Below are 21,712 nucleotides of genomic sequence, written 5' to 3' on the forward strand. Positions count from 1 at the left end.
CATGCGACTGGAGAGCGCAAACTCCGCCATTGTTGTTTTCCATCAAACACTCATTAAAACAGCAACCTACAGGTATGTTAGCGCACTCATCCCCGACTGTCCGAGGGAGGGGCGGGGTCACATATTGAAACAGACAGAGGCGCAAGGCAGCCCAGGCGGGGAAATTTTTCCTCTACATTTTGCGACTGATTTTATTTCTCTACCTGATAAGAAAACTATTCAATCAGATAGCTATTTATTGTGAATGAAATACAGTTACACTTTCAAGCACTTTTAAGCACCACATCTGAAATTCAAGCACTTTTCAAACCTTGAAAAGACAACATTAAAATTCAAGCATTTTCAAGGATTTCAAGCACCCGTACGTACCCTGAGTGTACCAACAGAGATTTTCATGTGACATTGTAGACACATGTCAATTAAGAAAACTCTACAACACTTAGAGCCTTTCATCACCTCAGTTGAAATTGGCACTAACCTCTAGGCAGTCTGACAGTCTTGTTCCATGGCCTCACTAAACTCTTCCCAAAAACCAAATTTTTGCTTCAGCCACTGCTCAAGCTGTGTTCCACTTGGCCTGCTGGTACCCATTGGCTGATTTTGAAGTCCTGCAGGCTAATCAAGTCCGACGGACTCTTTTTTTCAGCCTGATGGCTCCCTGTCCACCATCTGCTTTGGGGGTTACCACCCTAACTGGCACCAACCACCTTGGAGCCTTGCACCTTGCAGGTGCTGAACATTTTTCATTCATCTCTAAATCTCTAAAGCTACAAATCTTTCCTTACCTCTAAAATATGCTCTGTTTGTTGTTCACGGTCCAGTTTCCTGGAGGTTGTGGTGATCAGACCTGAGAAATAAACAGTAGACAACAATTAAACTATCAAACAAGAATTTAGGAAATGTGCAATCTGTTTGCTGATAATTCACTGGAGATAACTTAAAAATTAGTGCTGAGATTTGCCACGTTAATGCAGTTATGCCGTTAACATCACTTTATACGTTTTGGGTCAACTCTAAAGGGTGGTATGCCTGGTGGTATTCCAGGCTTATGTGGATCATCAAAACAAATTATAGCAGAAGACAGGTCTCCTTCATGCCTACATTATGATACCTGGGTTATCTTTTAGCCCTGATTCCTTCTGTATCAAAACAACTCTCTAATATAGTCATATGCTGTGTCCAAATTCAGGGGTAGCATTTGTGGGCCGCAATTTTGGGCAATTACGACCCGACAAAAGCTTTCCAAATTTGAAGAGTCCTCCAAATGTGGCGACAAATACGTCCTACTTTTCCCCAGATTTGAAGGATGGGTTCGGGTGTATCCTTGGTGGCCTACCATATCCCATGATTCATTGCGGGTCACACAGGAGAATTTTTCTTATAACAATCGCGGACGAAGAGGGAGGTAATGCGGGAGAGGAATACACTTTTAGAGTCAATTTAGATTTTTCCGAATTAACCTTTTGGTGATATGTTTTAGGGAACAAAAAGCAAACAGCTCAATTTATTAAAATGAGATGAGAAAATGATCACCTCTGCATTGGGGTGAAGAATTCGGCCACTGTGGCATGGAGGTACAAGAATAAATCAATTTACATATCATATTCATAAGATTACGGTTTTATTAACCCTCATGCTGTACAGAACCTGTGATGTCCAGACGATATTTCTCTTGTGTTCTACTGCGAAAACTTTTGGATTTAGGGATTAACATAGTTGCCATAGTTTTCTCTCTTCTCTTATTGTTTGTGTGTGATCAGGACAATTCTGGAGAAGATGGGCCTTCAGGAGAAAGTCACCTCCTTGGAGGCCAGAAAGAAATGTGATAATTTAAAAAGAAATACAAAGTATGTATGTGTGTTATCAAGAAGAAAATTCTTAAGAACACGTGTTAATAAATGTACAACTACTAAGAGTTGTTGTGTTGTATTTATTTGCCTCCTGTCCTAATTTCCTCTCTCCCTGAGGACACTCCAGGGCCAATCGTAGCAGCGGGTGACCAAAACGAAAGTGATGAGGAGGGGGGACAGCCACCCAGACAGAGGCTGAGGACAGGAGAGCGCAAGAGAACAGGGAAAGGATGGACAGACTGTTTTCAATACTTGAAAGATTAGTTCCAAAATGAGTTATGCATTAGGACATTTATTTATTTGGATATATTTGCTACGTTGTTATATGTGTTGCATTAAACTAAAGTTTTATGTCATGAATAAATTATCACTGAACTCATTTTATTTACAGGTATTTTTTAACATGTATGAACATAACGCTAACGTTGAACAATTTTAAATGGAGATTTATTTAATGAGAATGAAGTAAATAACAAAAACAATAAAACAAGAATATTTATAATACATCAACAAAAATCAGGACTGGGATCCTCCTGGTTAAAAAAAAAAACGGTCCAGGACTGGGACACTCAGGTTAATCCTACAGTACAAGGGTCTGGTCTGGTTAAGGAAAAGGTGGAGAACAACATAAACAGTTTTTGTAGAAAGGTATGATTTCATTCATTTGAAGAGATCAAAGCATTATTCTGATTATTAAGCTTAAGTAAAATATACAAATAAGCTGTGAAAAGACTTAAATTTTATACACTTTATCTGTGTAACTAAGCTTTTTTGTGAACACAAAAATAACAATGTTTTCAGCTTTGTGACATTTTTACAGCCTATCTATGCACACAAATAAGTTACAGGATCAAATGAATAATAGAAAATAAATAGAAATAGAAAATGTTCTTCTATAAGTTTCAAAGAGATTTAATTTACACATTTTATATGAAACAGTAAATGTGCACAATCATTCAGCCACTGAAATTATCCATGAAACTAGTAATTCCTAAATGCGTGTAGATTAAAGGAAATTATTTTACCTGCATATGATTGTCTCTGATGAGCTTAAGGTACAAAACATGCAGGGGACGACAACGTTTTTCTAGCTCCAAGAGAATTAAAAATGTACAAAAAATGGAGCGACATTTCTGGGTCCATTTTAAAGTTTTCACACCGTGGTGCTGGCGACCGGAAAAACATGGAAGTAAGGGCAGACTTGAACTAAGGCTAGTTCAGTCAGTTCAAACTGTCGGCCAGCTTTGACTTGTTTTGGCTTATGCTTTGGTCTTTCCTCTCATTAGCATTACTACGTCTGTAACAGCTATTTTTTTCAGTGATCTGTCTATGATATATCTACATGGCAATAGAATGACTAATACTTTGAGCGATCGTGGCTCAAGAGTTGGGAGTTCGCCTTGTAATCGGAAGGTTGCTGGTTTGAGCCCCAGCTTGGACAGTCTCGGTCGTTGTGTCCTTGGGCAAGAAACTTCACCCGTTGCCTACTGGTGGTGGTCAGAGGGCCCGGTGGCACCAGTGTCCGGCAGCCTCGCCTCTGTCAGTGTGCCCCAGGGTGGCTGTGGCTACAATGTAGCTTGCCATCACCAGTGTGTGAATGTGTGTGTGTGTGTGTGTGTGAATGGGTGGATGACTGGATATGTAAAGCGCTTTGGGGTCCATAGGGACTAGTAAAGCGCTATACAAATACAGGCCATTTACCATTTGAGAGGGACAAAGATGGCGTCTGTTTTTGGCTTTGCCGCTTGTGCCGCTAGTACAGCTCGCTGGTATAGTTTTATACTGACCGCTATTGTCACTTGCAATATTATTTTTACCGTCCTGTGTTTTGATTTTGTCTCTGCCACCAATACTTATGATCGGGGCATGATGTTGTATATCAAAGATTCAATGGAGAGCCACTTTGACAGCTGGGACAGTTACAGGAAATTTTTCCCTCCACCCTTTATGTGCTCCTCACCCGAGTGCATGTTTCCGAACATATCGGTGGGATTTAACACGAAGAAAAGAAGAAGTAGGGGAACCAGGGCCGGTGTCCAGGTGCGACTGAGAAGGTACCGAAGATTAGCTTCTTGGATGTGGGAAGAATCCCGGTGCCTACGACCAATTCATCTACTGTCACCTGGTGCTGACACTACACTTCAGTTCCCAGCTCGGAATCTATGGTCTGATGGCCCCATGTTCACTTGGTGTCCCTCCTTCGACCGCCGTTTTGATGGCAGAGGTGATGTACCACTATGGATATTAGCTTCTGCTAGCCCTGAAGTCCCCGCCTGGCGTAACAGGTGTAGAGGTGCGCACAGGTGTTTAATTCGAGTGCCACTGCAGTCAGCTGTTGACTGCACCAACCAAACGTCTTCAATCAGGTTTGCCCTGTTCAACACTCGCTCAATCACAAACAAATCGTTTATTTTACACGATCTTTTTATAAAGGAATCTCTCAACTTTATGTGTTTAACTGAGACGTGGCAACAAAACATGGATTATATACATCTGAAGGAAATTTGTTCGACTGGCTGCTCCGTCATCGGAACTCCACGTCTTTCGGGACGTGGCGGAGGTCTCGCTGTTGTGCACCGGGACAGATTCACATGCAGACTGATGAACTCGGATTCTTTTACCTCATTTGAACTTCAGATGACCAAGGTCGGCTCTTTGCACACCTTTTATTGTATTTTAATCTACCGACCTCCTGGCCCTGCCGGAGTCTTTTTAACTGAATTTAACGACCTCCTATCATCCATTATTAAATTAGAGAAGGTGGTAATGTTGGGAGATTTTAACCTTCATATTGATGATGCATCCTGTAATATGGCTGCTGACTTCATGACTATCACAGAGTCTTTTAATTTTATGCAGCATGTTTCTGGCCCTACACATGTAAAGGGTCACACATTGGACCTTGTTTTCTCCTTGGGTTTAAATATAAATGATATTCGTGTGGAAAATGTCCATGTGAGTGACCATAGCTGCATATATTTTAACTTGTCGTTTTATTTGGATCCCCCGGCTCCCAAAATAACAATTGAAAGGCGAATCATAAACCAGAACGCCGGCAAAAGGTTCTCTGCCATGTTCGACGCTGAAATGACTTACAATGATTTGGACTCTCTTGTCTCATCCTTTAATAACCAGTGTAATTCTATTTTAGACATAGTTGCACCTCTGAAAAAAAGTACTGTCCTATGTTTGAAATCTCATCCTTGGTTAAATGAAAACATTTGTAATTTCAGGAGATACTGTCGCAAGCTAGAACGTTTGTGGAAGGCTTCCAAGCTTGAGGTTTATAAGTTACACCTTAAAGAATCTATCCTCTTGCTAAATGACAACAAAAATGCCAGAACAGAGTATTTTTCACACCTCATAGCTTCAAAAAAGAAAGATCCTAAATTCTTGTTTAAAACAATTAAGAGTATTGTTTCTCCTGATGCTCCTTGTGCACCATTTCACTCAACGTCCGAATGCAATGAGTTTTTGAACTATTTCAGAAATAAGGTCATTGCCATCAGGTCTAATATCTCTCCATCATCTTCTCAATATCAAACTTTCAACTTGCTCTCCTCTGATACTTGGTCCTCTTTTACTCCTGTTACATTACAAGACATCAGAGGCCTGCTTTGTCATATAAAACAGACTTCAAGCCCCCTTGATGTCCTTCCATCTTCATTTTTCAATAGTGTGTTTGATTCAATTGGCCCCTGTATTGTGGAAATGATAAATACTTCTCTTCATACTGGCTCAGTCCCCAGCTTCTTTAAACAAGGTATTGTTGAGCCAATATTAAAGAAACCCCAGCTGGATCCATCTCTTCCTAACAGTTATAGGCCAATATCCAAATTGCCTTTTATATCGAAAATTTTAGAAAAAGTAGTACTAGAACAACTTAACTATTTCCTGGATAAAAATGCTGTTATGGACACTTTCCAGTCTGGTTTTCGTAAATTGCATTCCACTGAAACGGCCTTACTTAGAGTATCTAGGGATATCTTGATGGCAGCAGACTCTGGAGAATACACAGTGCTGGTCCTGTTGGATCTCAGCTCTGCTTTTGACACTGTAGATCACAGTATCATGATAAACAGACTCGAGAACTTGTTTGGGATTACTGGTGATGTTTTAAAATGGTTTATATCATATCTGTCTGAGAGATCTTTTACTGTTTGCATGAATCATGTCACATCAGAATCAACAGTTTTGCCGTGTGGGGTACCTCAGGGATCTGTCCTGGGTCCAATTCTCTTTCTACTTTATGTATTCCCTCTAGGCCAAATTATTAAGCGCTATAAATATATCTCCTATCATCTCTATGCTGACGACATCCAACTATACTGTTCCTTCAAAATGTATGAGTTTTATAAATTGTCTAATTTAAGTAATTGCCTGACAGAAATCAACAAATGGTTATATGACAATTTTCTCCAACTAAACTCTGATAAAACAGAAACTCTAATTCTTGCTCCAGACCACATGGTCCAAGAACTCAGGCAGCATATCAGCTTCTTAGACCCTTATGTAAAATCAAGCCTTAGAAACTTCGGTGTCATATTTGTCAGCTTGATGTTGCTCGAGCAGCACTCTAAGCAGCTGGTCCGAAACTGTTTTTATCATTTACGGAATATCTCTAAACTCAGACTAATGGTATCAAAGCTTGAACTTGAGATGATTATTCATGCTTTTATTTCTTCTCGTTTAGACTACTGTAATGGCCTTTTTACTTGTTTTAACAAATCAGCCTTAAATTGTCTTCAGACTGTACAGAATGCTGCAGCACGTCTCTTAACAGGCACCAAGAGAAGATCGCATATCACTCCAGTCTTGGCCTCCCTTCACTGGTTGCCTGTAAATTTTAGGTTTCATTTTAAAATTTTAGTTCTAACCTTTAGGGCCCTACATGGTCAAGCTCCTCAATATTTATCTGACCTGCTGAAACCAAATTCATCTTCTCGGGCTTTAAGGTCATTAGATCAGGGACTGCTGGTGGTACTGCGCACATGTTTTAAAACTCGTGGTGATCGGGCCTTTCAGACTGTGGCACCATGGTTGTGGAATTCTCTTCCACTGTCTCTCCGCTGCACGGACTCCATTGATTCTTTTAAGAAACAATGGAAGACATTTTTATTTAGAAAAGCATTTGATTAATTTCTTCTTATGCTGTTTTTATAGTTTTATTGTTTTACATTGTTTTATTTACTGTTATATTGTTTTTATATTCCCATTTCCTGTGTTGTAAAGCACTTTGTGATTTTTATCTGTGAAAAGCGCTATATAAATAAATTTTACTTACTTAATTTTACTTATTTTAAAAACTATGAAGAACTTAACTTAAAACTATGAAGAAGTGGACCAAGCACTTGGGACAAATTACAATCCTGCCTTGACTGCACAGACTGGAGTGTTTTTGAAGCTGCAACTTCCGATTTGAATGAACATACTGACATCATACATAAGTTTTTGTGCAGACTTGTGTGGGCAGACTAAGACCTTTTGCAAATGCAATAATAACAAACCATGGTTCACTCCAATTCTGAAGAAGCTGCGCCAAGAAGGACCAAGGAGGAGACCTACAGCAGCAGGGGCTGGGCCCTGTACAAGCAGGGCAGAAATGAGCTGAGCAAGAAGATCAGGGTAAAAGGAACTGAAGGGAGAAGCTTAAAAACAGCTTCTTAGCCAGCAACCCTACACCAGTTTGCAGAGGCCTGCAGCACATCACCAGCTACAGGAGTCCATCCCAGCACCCTGAAGAGAAGCCGAATGGCTAACAACCTTAACACCTTCTACTGCAGATTTGAAAGACAATCATTCATACCTCCCACCGGCTCACCCTCACCTAATGCCTACACAAAAAAACTACTTGCAGCCCTCATCCCCCTCCCCTCTGACCCCCGACCTGCATTAAAGATCCTTGAGGACGATGTGTGTCTGCTCTTCCAGAGACAGAAGACTAGAAAAGCTACATCCCTCCTATCTGAAAGTCTGTGCCAACCAACTGGCCCCCATCTTTAACAGATCTCTGGAGCTGTGTGAAGTCCCCTCCTGCTTCAAACGCTCCACTGTCAACTTGATCTCAAAGAAGTCCACCATCAAAGGATTAAATGACTACAAGCAGGCAGCAGATGAGCACTGAAAAAGCATCACATCCCACTAAGACCATCAGCACCGGCCTCCCCCAGGGGTATGTTTTTTCCTCACTGCTCTTCTCCCTCTACACTAATGGATGCACCTCAGGAGAATAATCTGTGAAACTCTTTAAGTTCATGGATGACAGGTACATCCATGAATCCACTGTCTGGTCCAGAACATGCTTACACATCATAACTGGTTAACAGTCAGGATGATATTTTCTGAGCCAAGGGAGTCTGAACAGAATGTCCCAAACTTAGACAGAATAGAATAAATAAAATAGATAAATAGAATCAGTAGGATAATATTAATAATCAAGTAGAGGCAGGGAGGCGTCTTCTCTGTTTTATTCTAGGAAAGGAGCAGATATGGGCGAGGTCAGATGTGAACGGAGAGAGGAGAAGATTCACAGGGAGACAGAGGGACTGCCATGCCGCTTCCGGAAGTAGTCATAATAATACTTATTATTGTGGTGGTATAAAACTGTATAGCCCAATCTGAAGGTCATCCTTCATGTGAGGCAGGTGGCTGATTTCACACCGAGGTCCAGCGCTGTAAACTTGTAATTTCAATTGTTGAAGCCAATTACACATTTTAAACCATAGACATTCTCCTGTACTTCCTTAAGAAAAAACTGAACATGTCATACCTGGAGCTCACCCTGCTCAAGACAGTGGAGATGATGGTGGACTTTGAGAGACCTACTACTAATTGGTTTTGCCTCATGGGGATGTTTTTATTTCCACATTATTACCCCCAGTTTTGGGGGTCTATTATCCAATTACATGAATTTCAGTATACTTCTACTCAATTGTAACAGTTGTTGTTAGGATTAAATTACTTGGATGTCTTGATGCATGCTCAATTATCCAGCTAAGTAAATCCCTAAAGGTTGATTCTGTTCATCTGGACATAGCGTTTTGAGTGGGAGAAACATTTTGTCGCAGTAATTGGTTACTGCTTTGTAAATTAGTGGTAATAACTTACCATGAAATTACCATGTTATTAGGTTCTTGTTTCTGCCTTGTTACCCTGCTATTATCACTTTATTACCAAGCTGTAAGTGTTACTGCTACTTGTTATGCACAGCAGACAAAAGAAAGATAATTTATTACTGAAAAAAATAACCTATAACCTATAACCTAAACTTATAATTACAACTCCTGGTTTCTAATTAAATTTGCTTATGTTAACATATAGCACTACCTTTTTGATGAAAGATGCACACATGCTTTCTCACCAGTGCGGGTATTGACGGTGAAGAAATTCTGTGGGTTTCCACTAATAATGCGGTAGTTGAGCCTCTCAGCAGTAGTGGAGAGTGTGGCATCAGGATCTTGAGCCTCGATCTGGATTACAGAAACATCACGTGGAGAATTCTCAGGCACTGAGGTTCGGTACAGAGGTTCAGAAGTCAACGGGGCGTTGTCATTAACATCCTCCACCTGGATAAATACGTCAATACTGGTGAACTGAGGAACCACACCGTGGTCGGTGGCATAAACTGTTAGCCAATAGGAGTCCTTGCTCTCTCGGTCCAACATATCAGTGGTGTAGATCACGCCTAATAGGGGAAAAGACAAAAAAGAACAAGAGCAAGAGCTTACTACAAAAGTATCAAAAAAAGAAATGCCACCTATTCAAGTAATGCCAAAGCTGTTTTACACTGTAGCTGTACAACTGGCTAGTTCTATTTTAAACAAGAATAGAAATTTCAGTGAATCATTTCCATTTTGTAGCTCAGCAGGTAGAGAAGGTCATTTAATAATCCGAAGATTGGTGGTTCAATAGTAGCCCCAGTCTGCATGCCAAAAATCCTTGGTCAAGAGGACAACCCCAAGTTGCTCTGATACATCCATCAGAGTAATAAAATCCATGTTTCCATGTCTCTGTATTTATGTTAGACATAGACTTTATTTAATCCCACACTGGGGAAATTCACTTGTTACAGCAGCGCAAGGGACAGGAAGAAAAGGTGAATTAGAGATGCATTAGAAAACAATAAAAAATAAATAAGAAAAATAGCCTGGAAATTAAAAAAATGGAAAATACTATACTATGGACACATGGGTTACTATATACATTAAAATACACAAAGATTTTCCTTTTAATATATACATAAAGTACAGTGAGAATGATCATAATATGAATGAATTTATAAACAGTATTTATCCTATATGTCTGTATAGCCTGACTGACTCGCAACCACCAAAGGATGCAGTGCCAACACATATGCTTCAAGATGGCACAGGAGAGCTTGTGAAGGTCTTAGCTGAGGCTATATCAGCAAATAGGCTACCTATTCCAGAGCCCACAGTTTTTAGTGGTGATCCCCTCAAGTTTAATCATTGGAAGTCATCCTTCCAAGCTCTAATTGAAAAGAAAAACATTCCAAGCTCAGAGAAAATATTCTTCCTTCAGAAATATGTTGGAGGAGTGTCTAGAGAGGCATTAGACGGTTATTTTCTGAATTGGTTCAGATACTGCATATGTTGCTGCATGGGAACTGCTCAATGAGCAATACGGCCAGCCTTTTATGATTGCCAAAAGCCTGCCGAGACAAATTACATGCCTGGCCAAAAACAGCGTCAAGAGAGAGCGCTGACGTAAGGAAATTTGTGGACTTTTTACGCAGTTGTGAATGTGCCATGGCTCACAATGAGAGTCTGCGTATTCTTGATGATGGCATTGAAAATCAAAAACTGACAGCCAAGTTGCCTGACTGGTTAAGCAACAGATGGAACCAAAAAGCCATGCAGTATCAGCTAGAGCAGGGGTGGGCAACTCCAGGCCTCGAGGGCCGGTGTCCCTGCAGGTTTTAGATGTGTCCTTCAACCAACACAGCTGTTTTGGTTAAATTAGCTCCTGCAGTTCTCCAGAGGACTGGTAACGAACTAATCATGTGGTTCAGGTGTGTTGACCCAAGGTGAGATCTAAAACCTGCAGGACACCGGCCCTTGGGGCCTGGAATTGCCCACCCCTGAGCTAGAGCATGGAAGGTTCCCAGATTTTAAGTATTTTTGTAACTTTCCTGACATTGCGGCAAGGGGATTTGGAAAAGACAAGATCTAAACCTCAGAATGTAGTGACCTCTAAGAACCAAGCAGCAAGTGCAAGGATTTTTACAACTAACACCACTGAGAAGAACATAAGCACATGTATGTTTTGTAAGAAAACAGGACATGTCTTGCACAAGTGTCGTAGACTAACTGCAAGGCCAGTTGCTGACCGAGTGAAGTTCATTCAAGGTGAGAAACTGTGCTTCGGCTGTTTGAGTCCTGGCCATCAATCCAAGAACTGCAGCAACCGAATGGTCTGCAACACCTGCTCAAAACGCCACCCCACATGCCTACATGAGGACCGTTTAAAACAACAAGACAATGACGAGACAAGGTGCAGTAACGAAAGAAAGCCACAATCGCCGCAAGAAACCACTCAAGAAACCACATCCAATAGAGTTGTGCATGATGGTAATAGTGCTCAGACTTCAGCAATAGTTCCTGTTTATGCATCAATGCCAAGTAATTCAAATAAAGAAGTCCTCGTCTATGCTCTGTTAGATTCACAAAGTGACTCTTTGTTCATTCTTGAAGAAGTAGTAGCGGATGCGCTTGTTGTTAATGCAGAGCCAGTAAAGTTGAAGCTGACCACAGTGTTGTCTAAGGAGACAATTGTACCATGAAAAAGACTCAAAGGTCTACAAATAAGAGGGTTATCTTCTAAGAAGATCACAGTGCCAACGGTCTACACTTGTGAATTCATACCTGCCAATCGTACACACATTCCAACGCCAGAGACTGCAAGGACATGGCCTCATTTAGAGCATCTTGCGGAACACATTGCCCCGCCGAAGAAATGTGAAATCGGTCTTCTTATCGGGTATAAATGTTCACAAGCACTAATGCCTAGAGAAGTTGTATGTGATGAGAACAACCAGCCCTTCGTACAGAAAACTGATGTAGGCTGGCGCATAGTGAGCTATGGTGATCCAGGCGAACACTACAGTGATGCAATTGGAGTAAGTCACCACATCATTGTAAAGCAAGTGACCCCTGATCCCAAAGTAACAAGTAAGTTGAAGAGCGAAGTTCATTATGTTTGCAAGACAAGAATTATGGAGATGACTGCTCCAGAAGATGTACTTAAGGTGCTGAAATCTGACTTCAGTGAAAGGCTTGGAGAAGAGGCAAATCTCTCGCAAGAAGATCTCCGGTTTTTGACTAAAATGCATGAAGAAATAAAGCACAAAGAAGACGGAAATGCCTCTGCCTTAGATTTAGGGGAGCCACTCCTAGAAAGAGCACTGGGTGTGCAATGGTGCGCATCCTCTGATGACTTTCAGTTCAGAGTAACTGTCAAGAAACACTCAATGACGAGAAGAGGAGTGCTATCCACAGTAGCTTCCATCTACGATCCTTTGGGTTTCGTAGCACCATTTGTTTTACGTGGTTAGTTGATCTTGCAACAGGTGAGTCAAGAGAAAGCTAGTTGATGAACCACTTTCAGAGGAGTGCAGATCACAGTGGCAATCATGGCTACAACATCTCCATAACTTGTGTCAGGTAAAGATTAAGAGGTGCTACATACCAGCAAACTTTGTAGATGTCAAGCAGTATGAATTACATATTACAGATGCTAGCTTCACAGGTTATGGGGAGTGCACTTATCTAAGAGCAGTCAACTCTAATGGCAGCGTACACTGCTCACTTGTCATGGGGAAAGCGCGTGTTGCCCCCACTAAGGTCACAACAGTTCCAAGGCTTGAGCTGTCTGCAGCAGTGATTGCTGCGAAGATGGGTGCTGTATTAAAACATGAGCTCGAAATAGACAACCTTAAAGAATATTATTGGACTGATTCGAAGATTGTTCTCAGGTACATTAATAATGATGCCAGATGCTTTCATGTTTTCGTGGCAAATAGGATCCAGAGAATTAAAGCCACCATAGATGCCAACCAATGGTATCATGTGCAATCCGAAGACAATTCGGCGGACCATGCTTCGAGAGGGTTATCGGCAGATCAGCTCGTTGCTTCAAATTGGTTCACTGGCCCAGACTTTCTGTGGGAAAAAGAGCTACCCACAAGAGATGCTGAGGTGGGAGAGGTTAGTGACAATGATCCAGAACTTCGAAGGGCTCAGGTGTTCAACACGAGTGCAAGGGTAAATCATTGTTGGACCGCCTGACTAAGTTTTCTGACTCGAAAAGAGCTGTTAAGGCTATTGCTTATCTTAAACGTCATGCTAAGCAAGTCAAGGGTCTTGGTCCCAAACTCAATGGAAGTACAAGTGTTGAGGAAAGACAACAAGCTGAACTTTTCATAATCAGATTGGTCCAAAGAGAAGCATTCAGCAGTGAAATCAAGAATTTACAGCAATGCAAGGACGTAAAATCCAAAGACAAAGCAAACTAGCTATGCAAATTAAGTCAATTTTTGGATGAGCAGGGTGCGCTGAGAATAGGGGGCCGCTTAACAAAAACTGATCTTCATCCACGTGTTAAACATCCTGCCATTCTGCCAAAAACAAGTCACGTGTCTTCTTTATTGATCAAGCATTATCATGAGAAAGTACAGCATCAAGGAAGAGGTATGACTGTAAATGAATTGCGATCTAATGGGATATGGGTCATTGGATGCAGCAGTGCAGTTGCCTCACATATCTTTAAGTGTGTCACATGCAGGAAGTATAGAAGGCACACACAAGACCCAAAAATGGCAGATTTGCCAGAGGACAGAATGGAAATTACCCCTCCATTCACATATTGTGGCATGGATTGCTTTGGACTGTTCTATGTGAAGGATGCACGAAAGGAACTGAAGAAGTATGGTCTTCTCTTCACTTGTATGTGTTGCAGAGCTGTACATATCGAAATGCTTGATGTGTCACGGTTCTGGGTCAGTTTGACCCAGTATTTTGAGTTGTCATGTTTTGGTTTGATTTTGTATTTTGTATTATATTCTGATTCTTGTTCTTCCTTGACTATTATTAGAATTCTATGTTTCAGTTTAGTTAAGGGTTTAGTTCTTAGGTTTTGTTTTGGTGTCCTCGTTTTTCCTGCAGGTGTAGTTCAGAGTCTTGTCTGCGTCTTTGTGTTGTTATTTCCTGTTTTACTTTGAAGGTTCATGTCCATGTGTGATGTCAGCGTGTTCAGTTTTACTTCTCCCCTGACTTTTTATCTGATCTAGTCCTTAGTTCAGAAAAAAAGTTATATATAGTGGGTTATTTTAACATCAATATAGATGCGGTTTTGGCGAAGGGGTTTGGTTTACGGCTCAACCGTAAGTGGAGGGGTGGTGCAGTGGGTTCAGAGGCACTGGTAGGGGAGGCTGCTTGACGCAGCTGTGGGCAGATATTTAATCATGGCTCTCCTGTCTCTAAAAACAGTAGCATGTTGGGAGAAGGAGAGTACTGAGCTGGATGTATGAAAACAGAGCAGAGGAGCAGTGAGTTTTAAGCTGTGTTATTTTCAGCCAAAGTGTGTGAATAAAATAGAATTTGCACTTATCCAAGCGTCTCCAGTGTCAAGTTGGGTAAGTCAGTAATATTAGTCCCGGATCGTAAATGATCGCATTCTATTTTAACAAACTCTGGAACTGTCCTGATATATGTCTTAGGAAATGGACATTTAACAGTACTTCCTAAAAACACTATTTTTGAGTGATCATATTTAGATAATGTTTAATTTTTTGAATTACAGTAACAGCACTTTAGCCAGCCTGACAAAGAGTTAGAGCCCCATTAAGCCAAGCAGTCCTTTAAGCTTTACCTAGTAATGACTTGATGAATATTCAAATCCATCGCACACGTGTCATAAAGTGGCGCAAATTTCGTAACTGCTGAAATTTACTTAAGGTTTTCTCTTATATCGACCTTTCTACATTCAACAACTTAAGCAATTTCTTTCAATTTATTCCTAAATCCTACTCCTCCAAAACTGCTCAAAGAGCAGTTCAGAATATTTTGCTACCACTGAAATTAAAAGAACTGTGCTGTAGCAGTTTGAATGTGTGGCATAGCCTTCAGCTTTCAAGGCCCTCTTCAGTAGAACCAGTTCCCAGTTTGAATTTGAAAGACAGACATCGTCTCCACTTTTTAGATTAGGCTTAAGCGGATAACATTTCAGGGGGCTGGGTTTGTGACCCAGCATTTTGAGTTTATTTTGTACTTTTGATTTCTTATCAGGGATCTACAGTGTGACCAATTGAGTTGCAAATGTGACCTAATTTCTCAATGGTGCGACTAAAAAAAAATCCCAGGTTGCACCAGTGCGACCAGCCGTTTGAGTAAAAAACAAAAAAACAAAAAACGTGCCCGCAACTCTGAAAGTCTGTGTGCTCAACAACAAACAAACACACAAACACAAACAATCGTGGTCTAAACCAATCAGAGATAGTCAGGGGTGGGACCTCTTTAATTGGCTGTGGTCCAGATATTCCCGTTGGCCTACATGTATGTACGTTTGATAGTCCAGGCGGATAGATAGGGGTGAGTAGTAGGGAGGGTTTCAATAATCGACAAAAACTTTTTGTTGCTAATGCACAACCATGTCCTGCAGTGGTACTACTGAGTAAAAAAAAAACTCATAAAATATGTATGTGGGGTAATCAGGTTGTTAGTTTTTAACTGTTGCAAATTGGCAACGCCTGCCTTGAGAGGGTTAAAGCTGATTTTAGCTTGAATAACGCAATATTGATTCATTAAATCCTGAATCAATTGTTAAATATAAATGCATTTTGCCAGTAATGCCAGGAGGTCACCAACCTATTTCAACAACCACCAAACAGCGAAAACAGTAAATGAGAGCAAGTAAACAGATTCCAGATAAATGTAAACACAAAGTGTGGACCTGACGCATCAGTGAATCGACAGCACACAGATTTTGAGCTACAGGTTTTGTCCCTCTCCGACCAAAATGTACTTCAAGAACAGTTTCCCCATCTTAAATCTCTGTTTTCTGCATTATTCATTTGCTTATTACACACCAGTCTACCATTGTGTACAGCGCTGTCGGTCGCTGTTTTTTTTTTTTCCCCCAAAAATAACCTCTGTCAAGAAAGCCTCATTTCTGCTGTTCAATACTGAAGAAATATAAACGTTTTACAATGATGCCAAATTACAAAACGCTTAGCCATGTCTCTAATAAAGTCTCTGTAACATTACTCTGCTTCACTTCAGCAGCATCGGGTAATTTTCTTATGTTGATTCATGGTTTTGTTACGTTTTTGTTCTACTGCAGAATATTTTTAAGGCAGTTATCTGCTATAAAAAGCGTGGCCAGGAAAATCTCCATCATGTTTTTGTGTTTTATCCCCAGTTACTTTGACACAAAGGCATCTGCTGTGATGCTTACACCTCTGATGAAGTCTCACAAGTGTCAGTACTGATAAATTACCAGAATTTTAATATTTCTGACTGTCTGAGTCAAAATTGAATTGAATCGAATCGATTGAAGGAATCAGTGACGATACCCAGCCCTAGTGAGTAGCCTAGGCCTGACAGAGGTGGATGTAGCTGTGGGTAGTGAGAAAAGATGAAAAGAATGTTTGAACATTTTCGTCAAGTTAAGGCCTGATCCGTCTGAAATTCAAAGCCAGTGCTCTGACACGAAGACATTGACCTTTCAGGGTATGTCTAACACTGGTTTGGAGATGGCATCACATAATGAGCCACATATGATCCACTCTGAGCCAGAGCCCACCTAAAGTAAAAGGGGGGAAGGAGTAAACATTTGGAAGAGAGTGGCTTGACCAGTTTCCCTGGCTAAGATACAGTAAAGCTGACAACAAGATGCACTGCAATTACTGTTGTGAGTGTGGAAAGACCATGGCCAGCAATACTGCATTTGTGACTGGTGCTAATGCGTTTTGAATTGAAACGCTGAAAAAGCACAGTGTATATCAGACCTGGGCATATTACGGCCCGCGGGCCACATCCGGCCCTTTGTGTATCCTTTTCAGGCCCACGTGAGGTCAATAATAAATTACCACTAGATAGATTATGTAAATGTAATGTAAATGTTAAATGTAAATAAAAGGACGCGTTTGAGAACTTTTCACTCTCCCGACGTACTGTGACAAGGCGGGTTGAGGACATCGCCAGGATAGACGAATGTTCCCGAGCAGTGACTAAGTTTGTGGTCAAAGGCTTGAACCCATTTGCCACAGCAGATGCCCCGATTTTAGGTAAGTGAATGTGTTTAATTGTAGGCAGGGACATTACTGGATATTCTTGTTTTATTGCTACAGAAGAATATTTATTTTATTATTTTACATTTACAATTTTTTTCCTGGGGACCCTGTGACACCCCATTGAAAAGCCGTAGGCTGTGGATCTCTTAAGATGTCACTGTTGGGTTTGTAAGGCCATGTTACTCCTAAATTTCTATCTCGTTCAAAGAGAAGATATAAAACAAAGATCTAAGCTATTTGACCTTAGTGTTCTCCTTTTTTAAAAAGAATCGATAAGAGAATCGATAAAGAATCGAATCGTTAAACAGAATCGAAAATGGAATCGGAATCGTGAAAATCTTATCAATACCCATCCCTATTGTTGATGTTGTAGCTAAAAAAGTTAACTTCATCAGAGCAAGAGCATTAAGTCACAGACAATTTATTGCTCTTTTGGAGGAAAATGAGATGGCACATGGTGACATCAGCTACCACTGCTCTGTCAGGTGGCTCAGCCTAAGCAATGTACTGAAAAGTGTCTGGGATCTGAGAGAATAGATTCAGGATTTCTGTGTGAAGAAAGGACATGACGTCCCAGAGCTTTCAGATGAAGATTGGGTGGCAGAACTCAGATTTGCTGCGGATGTGACTGCACTAATGAACCAACTAAATGTCAAACTGCAGTGCAGGGGACTTTTTGTGCATGAGATGTACAGTGCAGTAAAGGCTTTCACGAGGAAGTTGCAGCTTATCTCAAGCCAAGTGAAGGACAACCTTCTGACCCACTTGCCAACACTAAAGGAGGCTCTTCCAAATGCCAATCACCTCCACAAGTACTCAGCCATGTTAGAAGTACTGCATGCAGAGTTTTCAAGGCAATTTCAAGATTTCAAAGCTCTTGAAAATGAAATGGACATGGCTTCTTCTCCCTTCACCTGCAGTGTGGATAATGCTTCAAGTGATGTTCAGATGGAACTCATCGACCTGCAGTCTGACACACTTCTGGCAGAGCACTTCAGGTCAGTCTCACTGCTGGACTTTTATTCCTCCCTCAAAGAAGAGAACATTCCACACCTGAGGAATCATGCTCAGAGGATTCTAGTCCTCTTTGGATCTACCTATGTATGTGAACAGACATTCTCGGTGATGAAGTTCAACAAATCCAAACACAGGTCCTCTGTCACTGATGACCACCTCTCAGCTGTTCTTCGCATAGCCACCTCAGACATTCAGCCAGATTTCAATGCCCTTGTTTAAACCCAGAACAGGCTGGATTGTTCTCACTGAAAAGGAGGAAAACATGACACAAGTCATTGTATTGTTGCATTTCTATAAACTTCTTGTTTGTTGAGTTAAACATGTTAAAATAAAATAACACTGATTCAGTGGTTGTTTTTGTTTTATTTGGCTTATGCACCACAATTTCACATAGCATAGCCCAATATAAATACTTACATTATTTTATATTGGTTTTATTCTTCTGATTACCAGTACCAGCTATTCGTAATATATAATTTAGTGAATTTTACAATTTAAGAAAGTTAAGCAGACTTGGGTTCAAGTTGTCGTTGACGTGGCCCTCTGACACAACTCAGGTTTCTCATGTGGCCCCTTGTAAAAATTAATTGCCCACCCCTGCATTATATGCTGCGATAAATGCACTGTCCAAGTGTCCCCTCTCCCCACTTCCTTTAAGCGGCAGGCAGCAGTAAACAGGTCATCAGAGGAGGCCGAGATGATGATTAAGTTTATTATTCCCTACAATATTGCCAAAAAGTGCACTTTAAGCACAAGCACTTTTTTCAGTAACTTATCTTTCTTGTAGAAAGGTGCTCCAAATAAAGAACTTTGTGTTGACAAGATTGTTAGTAATCATTTGCAAATTAATGTTGTCTGTATGGACAGCAACTTTCCCCTCAAAAAAGTGCACATGTAAAACTGTGATGTTAAGTGATGCGGTTGAAAGATTTGGGTGCACCTAACTTTTGTGCTGGTGCACCTAAGAAAAAAAAGTTAGGCGCACCAGTGCAAAAAGTTAGTCTAGAGCCCTGCTTATGTTATATTGGAAATATGTTAAGTTCTTGTGTTGTCATTATTAGTTAGGATTTAGCTGAGTTTTAGTCTAGTTTATATTTCACCTATGTCTCCATGTTTATGAGTTTTTTCCTGTTTGTCATGTGTCATCTCCTCATCTATGTAGAGTCCCCTTGTGTCTTTCTCATCTGTGTCCCTCGCCCTCTCTCACTCCCTCTCTCTATCTCTTGTGTCAAGCTTGCGTCTCCCAATTCAAGTCTCTCCATGTTTCTTGTTTTATTTTGAAAGTTTTGTTTCCATGTTCGCTGTGGGGTTTTTTTTGTTTGTTTTTTGTTTTTGTTTTTTTGCCTTTCCCGTTTGGATCTTTAGCCATTAGAATTGTTGTTGGCCAAGAAAGATGCCAAGCGGATTTACTTTACCAAGTGGATCATCGTGGCCTTGTCATATTGGTCCATTTGATTGACCTTTATTATAATTATGTATTTATTTGATTTGATTTTCAGTTGTTACAGACGGGACAGACATGACTAGGGGATAGGACAGGGAGAAAGAATGAAAGAAAGAGAGGGAGAGAAAGAAAAATACAGGGGAGAAGAGATGGTGAGAAAGCGGGGAAGAAAAAAAACCAGAAGAGAAAACAAACAAAAAAGAGCAAATTAGGCTTTCTTGTCAAAGGTAATTTTTCCAAAACAAAAAAGATTTTTTAAAAAGCGGACGGCTGCACCGTCCACAACAGGAGATTGACGCATAATGCCTCTGTGAGAAAAACAAGATAATAAGGCAGAAACTAGTGATTTATGATGGAAAGCTACTCTTGAAACAGACTTGGAAATGCAGTTTTATCGCAATTTTTTTTTTGAAGCAAAACAGCAAAGGTAAGACAGAATTCATGATAATGTCTTTCAAAAGTGAAGCATAATTTAGGTCTTCTTTTGCTGTTGGTTCAGCAGTTTTAGTTGGAGCGTGATGAAACTAGCAGTTTTTAATACCTGTGAGATCTGTGCTTTCAGCAGAGGCATTGTTTTTCCATGTGAAAGGTGCTATACAAATAAAATTTTACTTACTTACTTTTACTTTAGTATTTAATACTTCATATAAAGCCTTTGTTAGCGATGACAGCTTCAAAATGCCTCCTGAGTAGAAAAAAGTGAGTTGCATGCATTGCTCAGGTCTGAAAAACAGTTACTGTCCTTCCATTTAGAAATGCAGAGGTGTCACGGTGTGATTATTTTACATGTAGTTGATTTTTTCCTGTGTAATAATATTCATCATTGCTATCAATACATTTTTCAAAAAATGCCTCTCTGTGCAAAATGGGTTCAAAAACATAAACAGCTGTGGGATACTGTTTGTCCTTGATTTGAACCAGGGGAACAAATCGTGGCAGGATCAGCCTGATATTATTTGTATTCCACTGTAACTTTACTGTATAAAGAGCTAACATCTACAAAATGTCAGGAGTAGTTAGTCATTAAAGAAGTGTTTGTGAACTAAAAATCAAGAATGTGGGATACTGTTTGTCCGGGATCTGGAGAGCCCAGTGCATGCTCCCGACGCTGTGAAAGCCAATTCTGCAGGGGAGACCTACCTCAGCACTTGTGCAGGTGAAGCCAAAGGGAAGATATGCTTCACCATATTTTCTAGTCTTTGGCTTGGAAGGAAGTTGGTTTGGAAACAGGCGGGTGCCTCTATGTAGGTAACAGTATTCCGATTATTGGTGTGGACTGAAGACAGGGGCGCTAAGTACAAAGTAGTGATCCATGACATAAAATTAGAACCAAAGCCAAATTTTTTCAAAACAGAGAACAGATATTGCCAATCCACACAGTCAAAAGCCTTCTCGGCATCTAGTGAAACTATTATCCCAGGGTGATCAACTGAATGGTCAGGAATTGGATATTTGTCAGCAGTTTGATATTGAAATATGACCGACGGTTCACTATAAACTGTCTTGTCCTCGTGTATAATAGAAGGTGCTACCTTCTCAATACAAAGTACAAGAGCATTTGTGAGGATCTTATAATCCACACTCAGTAGACTAATGGGGCGATAGGATCCACATTTTTGAGGATCCTTGTCTTTTTTCAGTATTACAGAGATTGTGGCTTGGGACAGAGTTTGTGGCAACTTGCTTGTTGCCTGAATTTCTGAAAAAAACTCAGAAAGTAAAGAGACTAACTTGCTGGCGAAGTGTTTATAGAAATCCCATGAGAAGCCATCTGGGCCAGGTGCCTTGCTATTTTGCAAAGAATTAACTGCCTGCAATATTTCCGCAGTGGTAATAGGTAGATTTCCAGTAGCTCACGTTGGTCTGGGTCAGGGGTCAGCAACCTTTGACACCCAAAGAGCCACTTGGACCCGGTTTCCACGCAAAAGAAAACACTGGGAGCCGCAAATACTTTTTGACATCTAAAATGAAGATAACACTGTATATATTGTTTTTTTACCTTTATGCTTTGTGTGAACAACTAAAGTAAGTAAGTAAAGTTTATTTATTAAGCGCTTTTCACAGACAGGGAGTCACAAAGCGCTGTAAACA

At 40.5% G+C, this 21,712-nt stretch overlaps 1 protein-coding gene across 5 annotated transcripts in view; it reads right to left on the reverse strand.

The window, feature by feature from the left end:
- Positions 1-21,712, reverse strand: part of fat3a (FAT atypical cadherin 3a) — a 163,957-nt gene that overhangs the window by 92,477 nt on the left and 49,768 nt on the right. For all 5 annotated transcript variants that reach the window (XM_087841751.1, XM_087841745.1, XM_087841750.1 and 2 more), the window contains exons 3-4: positions 9,211-9,534; positions 786-847 (exon numbers count right to left, since the gene is read on the reverse strand). In XM_087841751.1, the coding sequence (XP_087697877.1) occupies positions 786-847; positions 9,211-9,534 (386 nt within the window). The remainder of the gene's footprint in view (positions 1-785; positions 848-9,210; positions 9,535-21,712) is intronic.

This window comes from Neolamprologus brichardi, chromosome 1 (genome assembly GCF_056152115.1).
Source record: "Neolamprologus brichardi isolate AB-2024 chromosome 1, ASM5615211v1, whole genome shotgun sequence".
Taxonomy (NCBI): Eukaryota; Metazoa; Chordata; class Actinopteri; order Cichliformes; family Cichlidae; genus Neolamprologus; species Neolamprologus brichardi.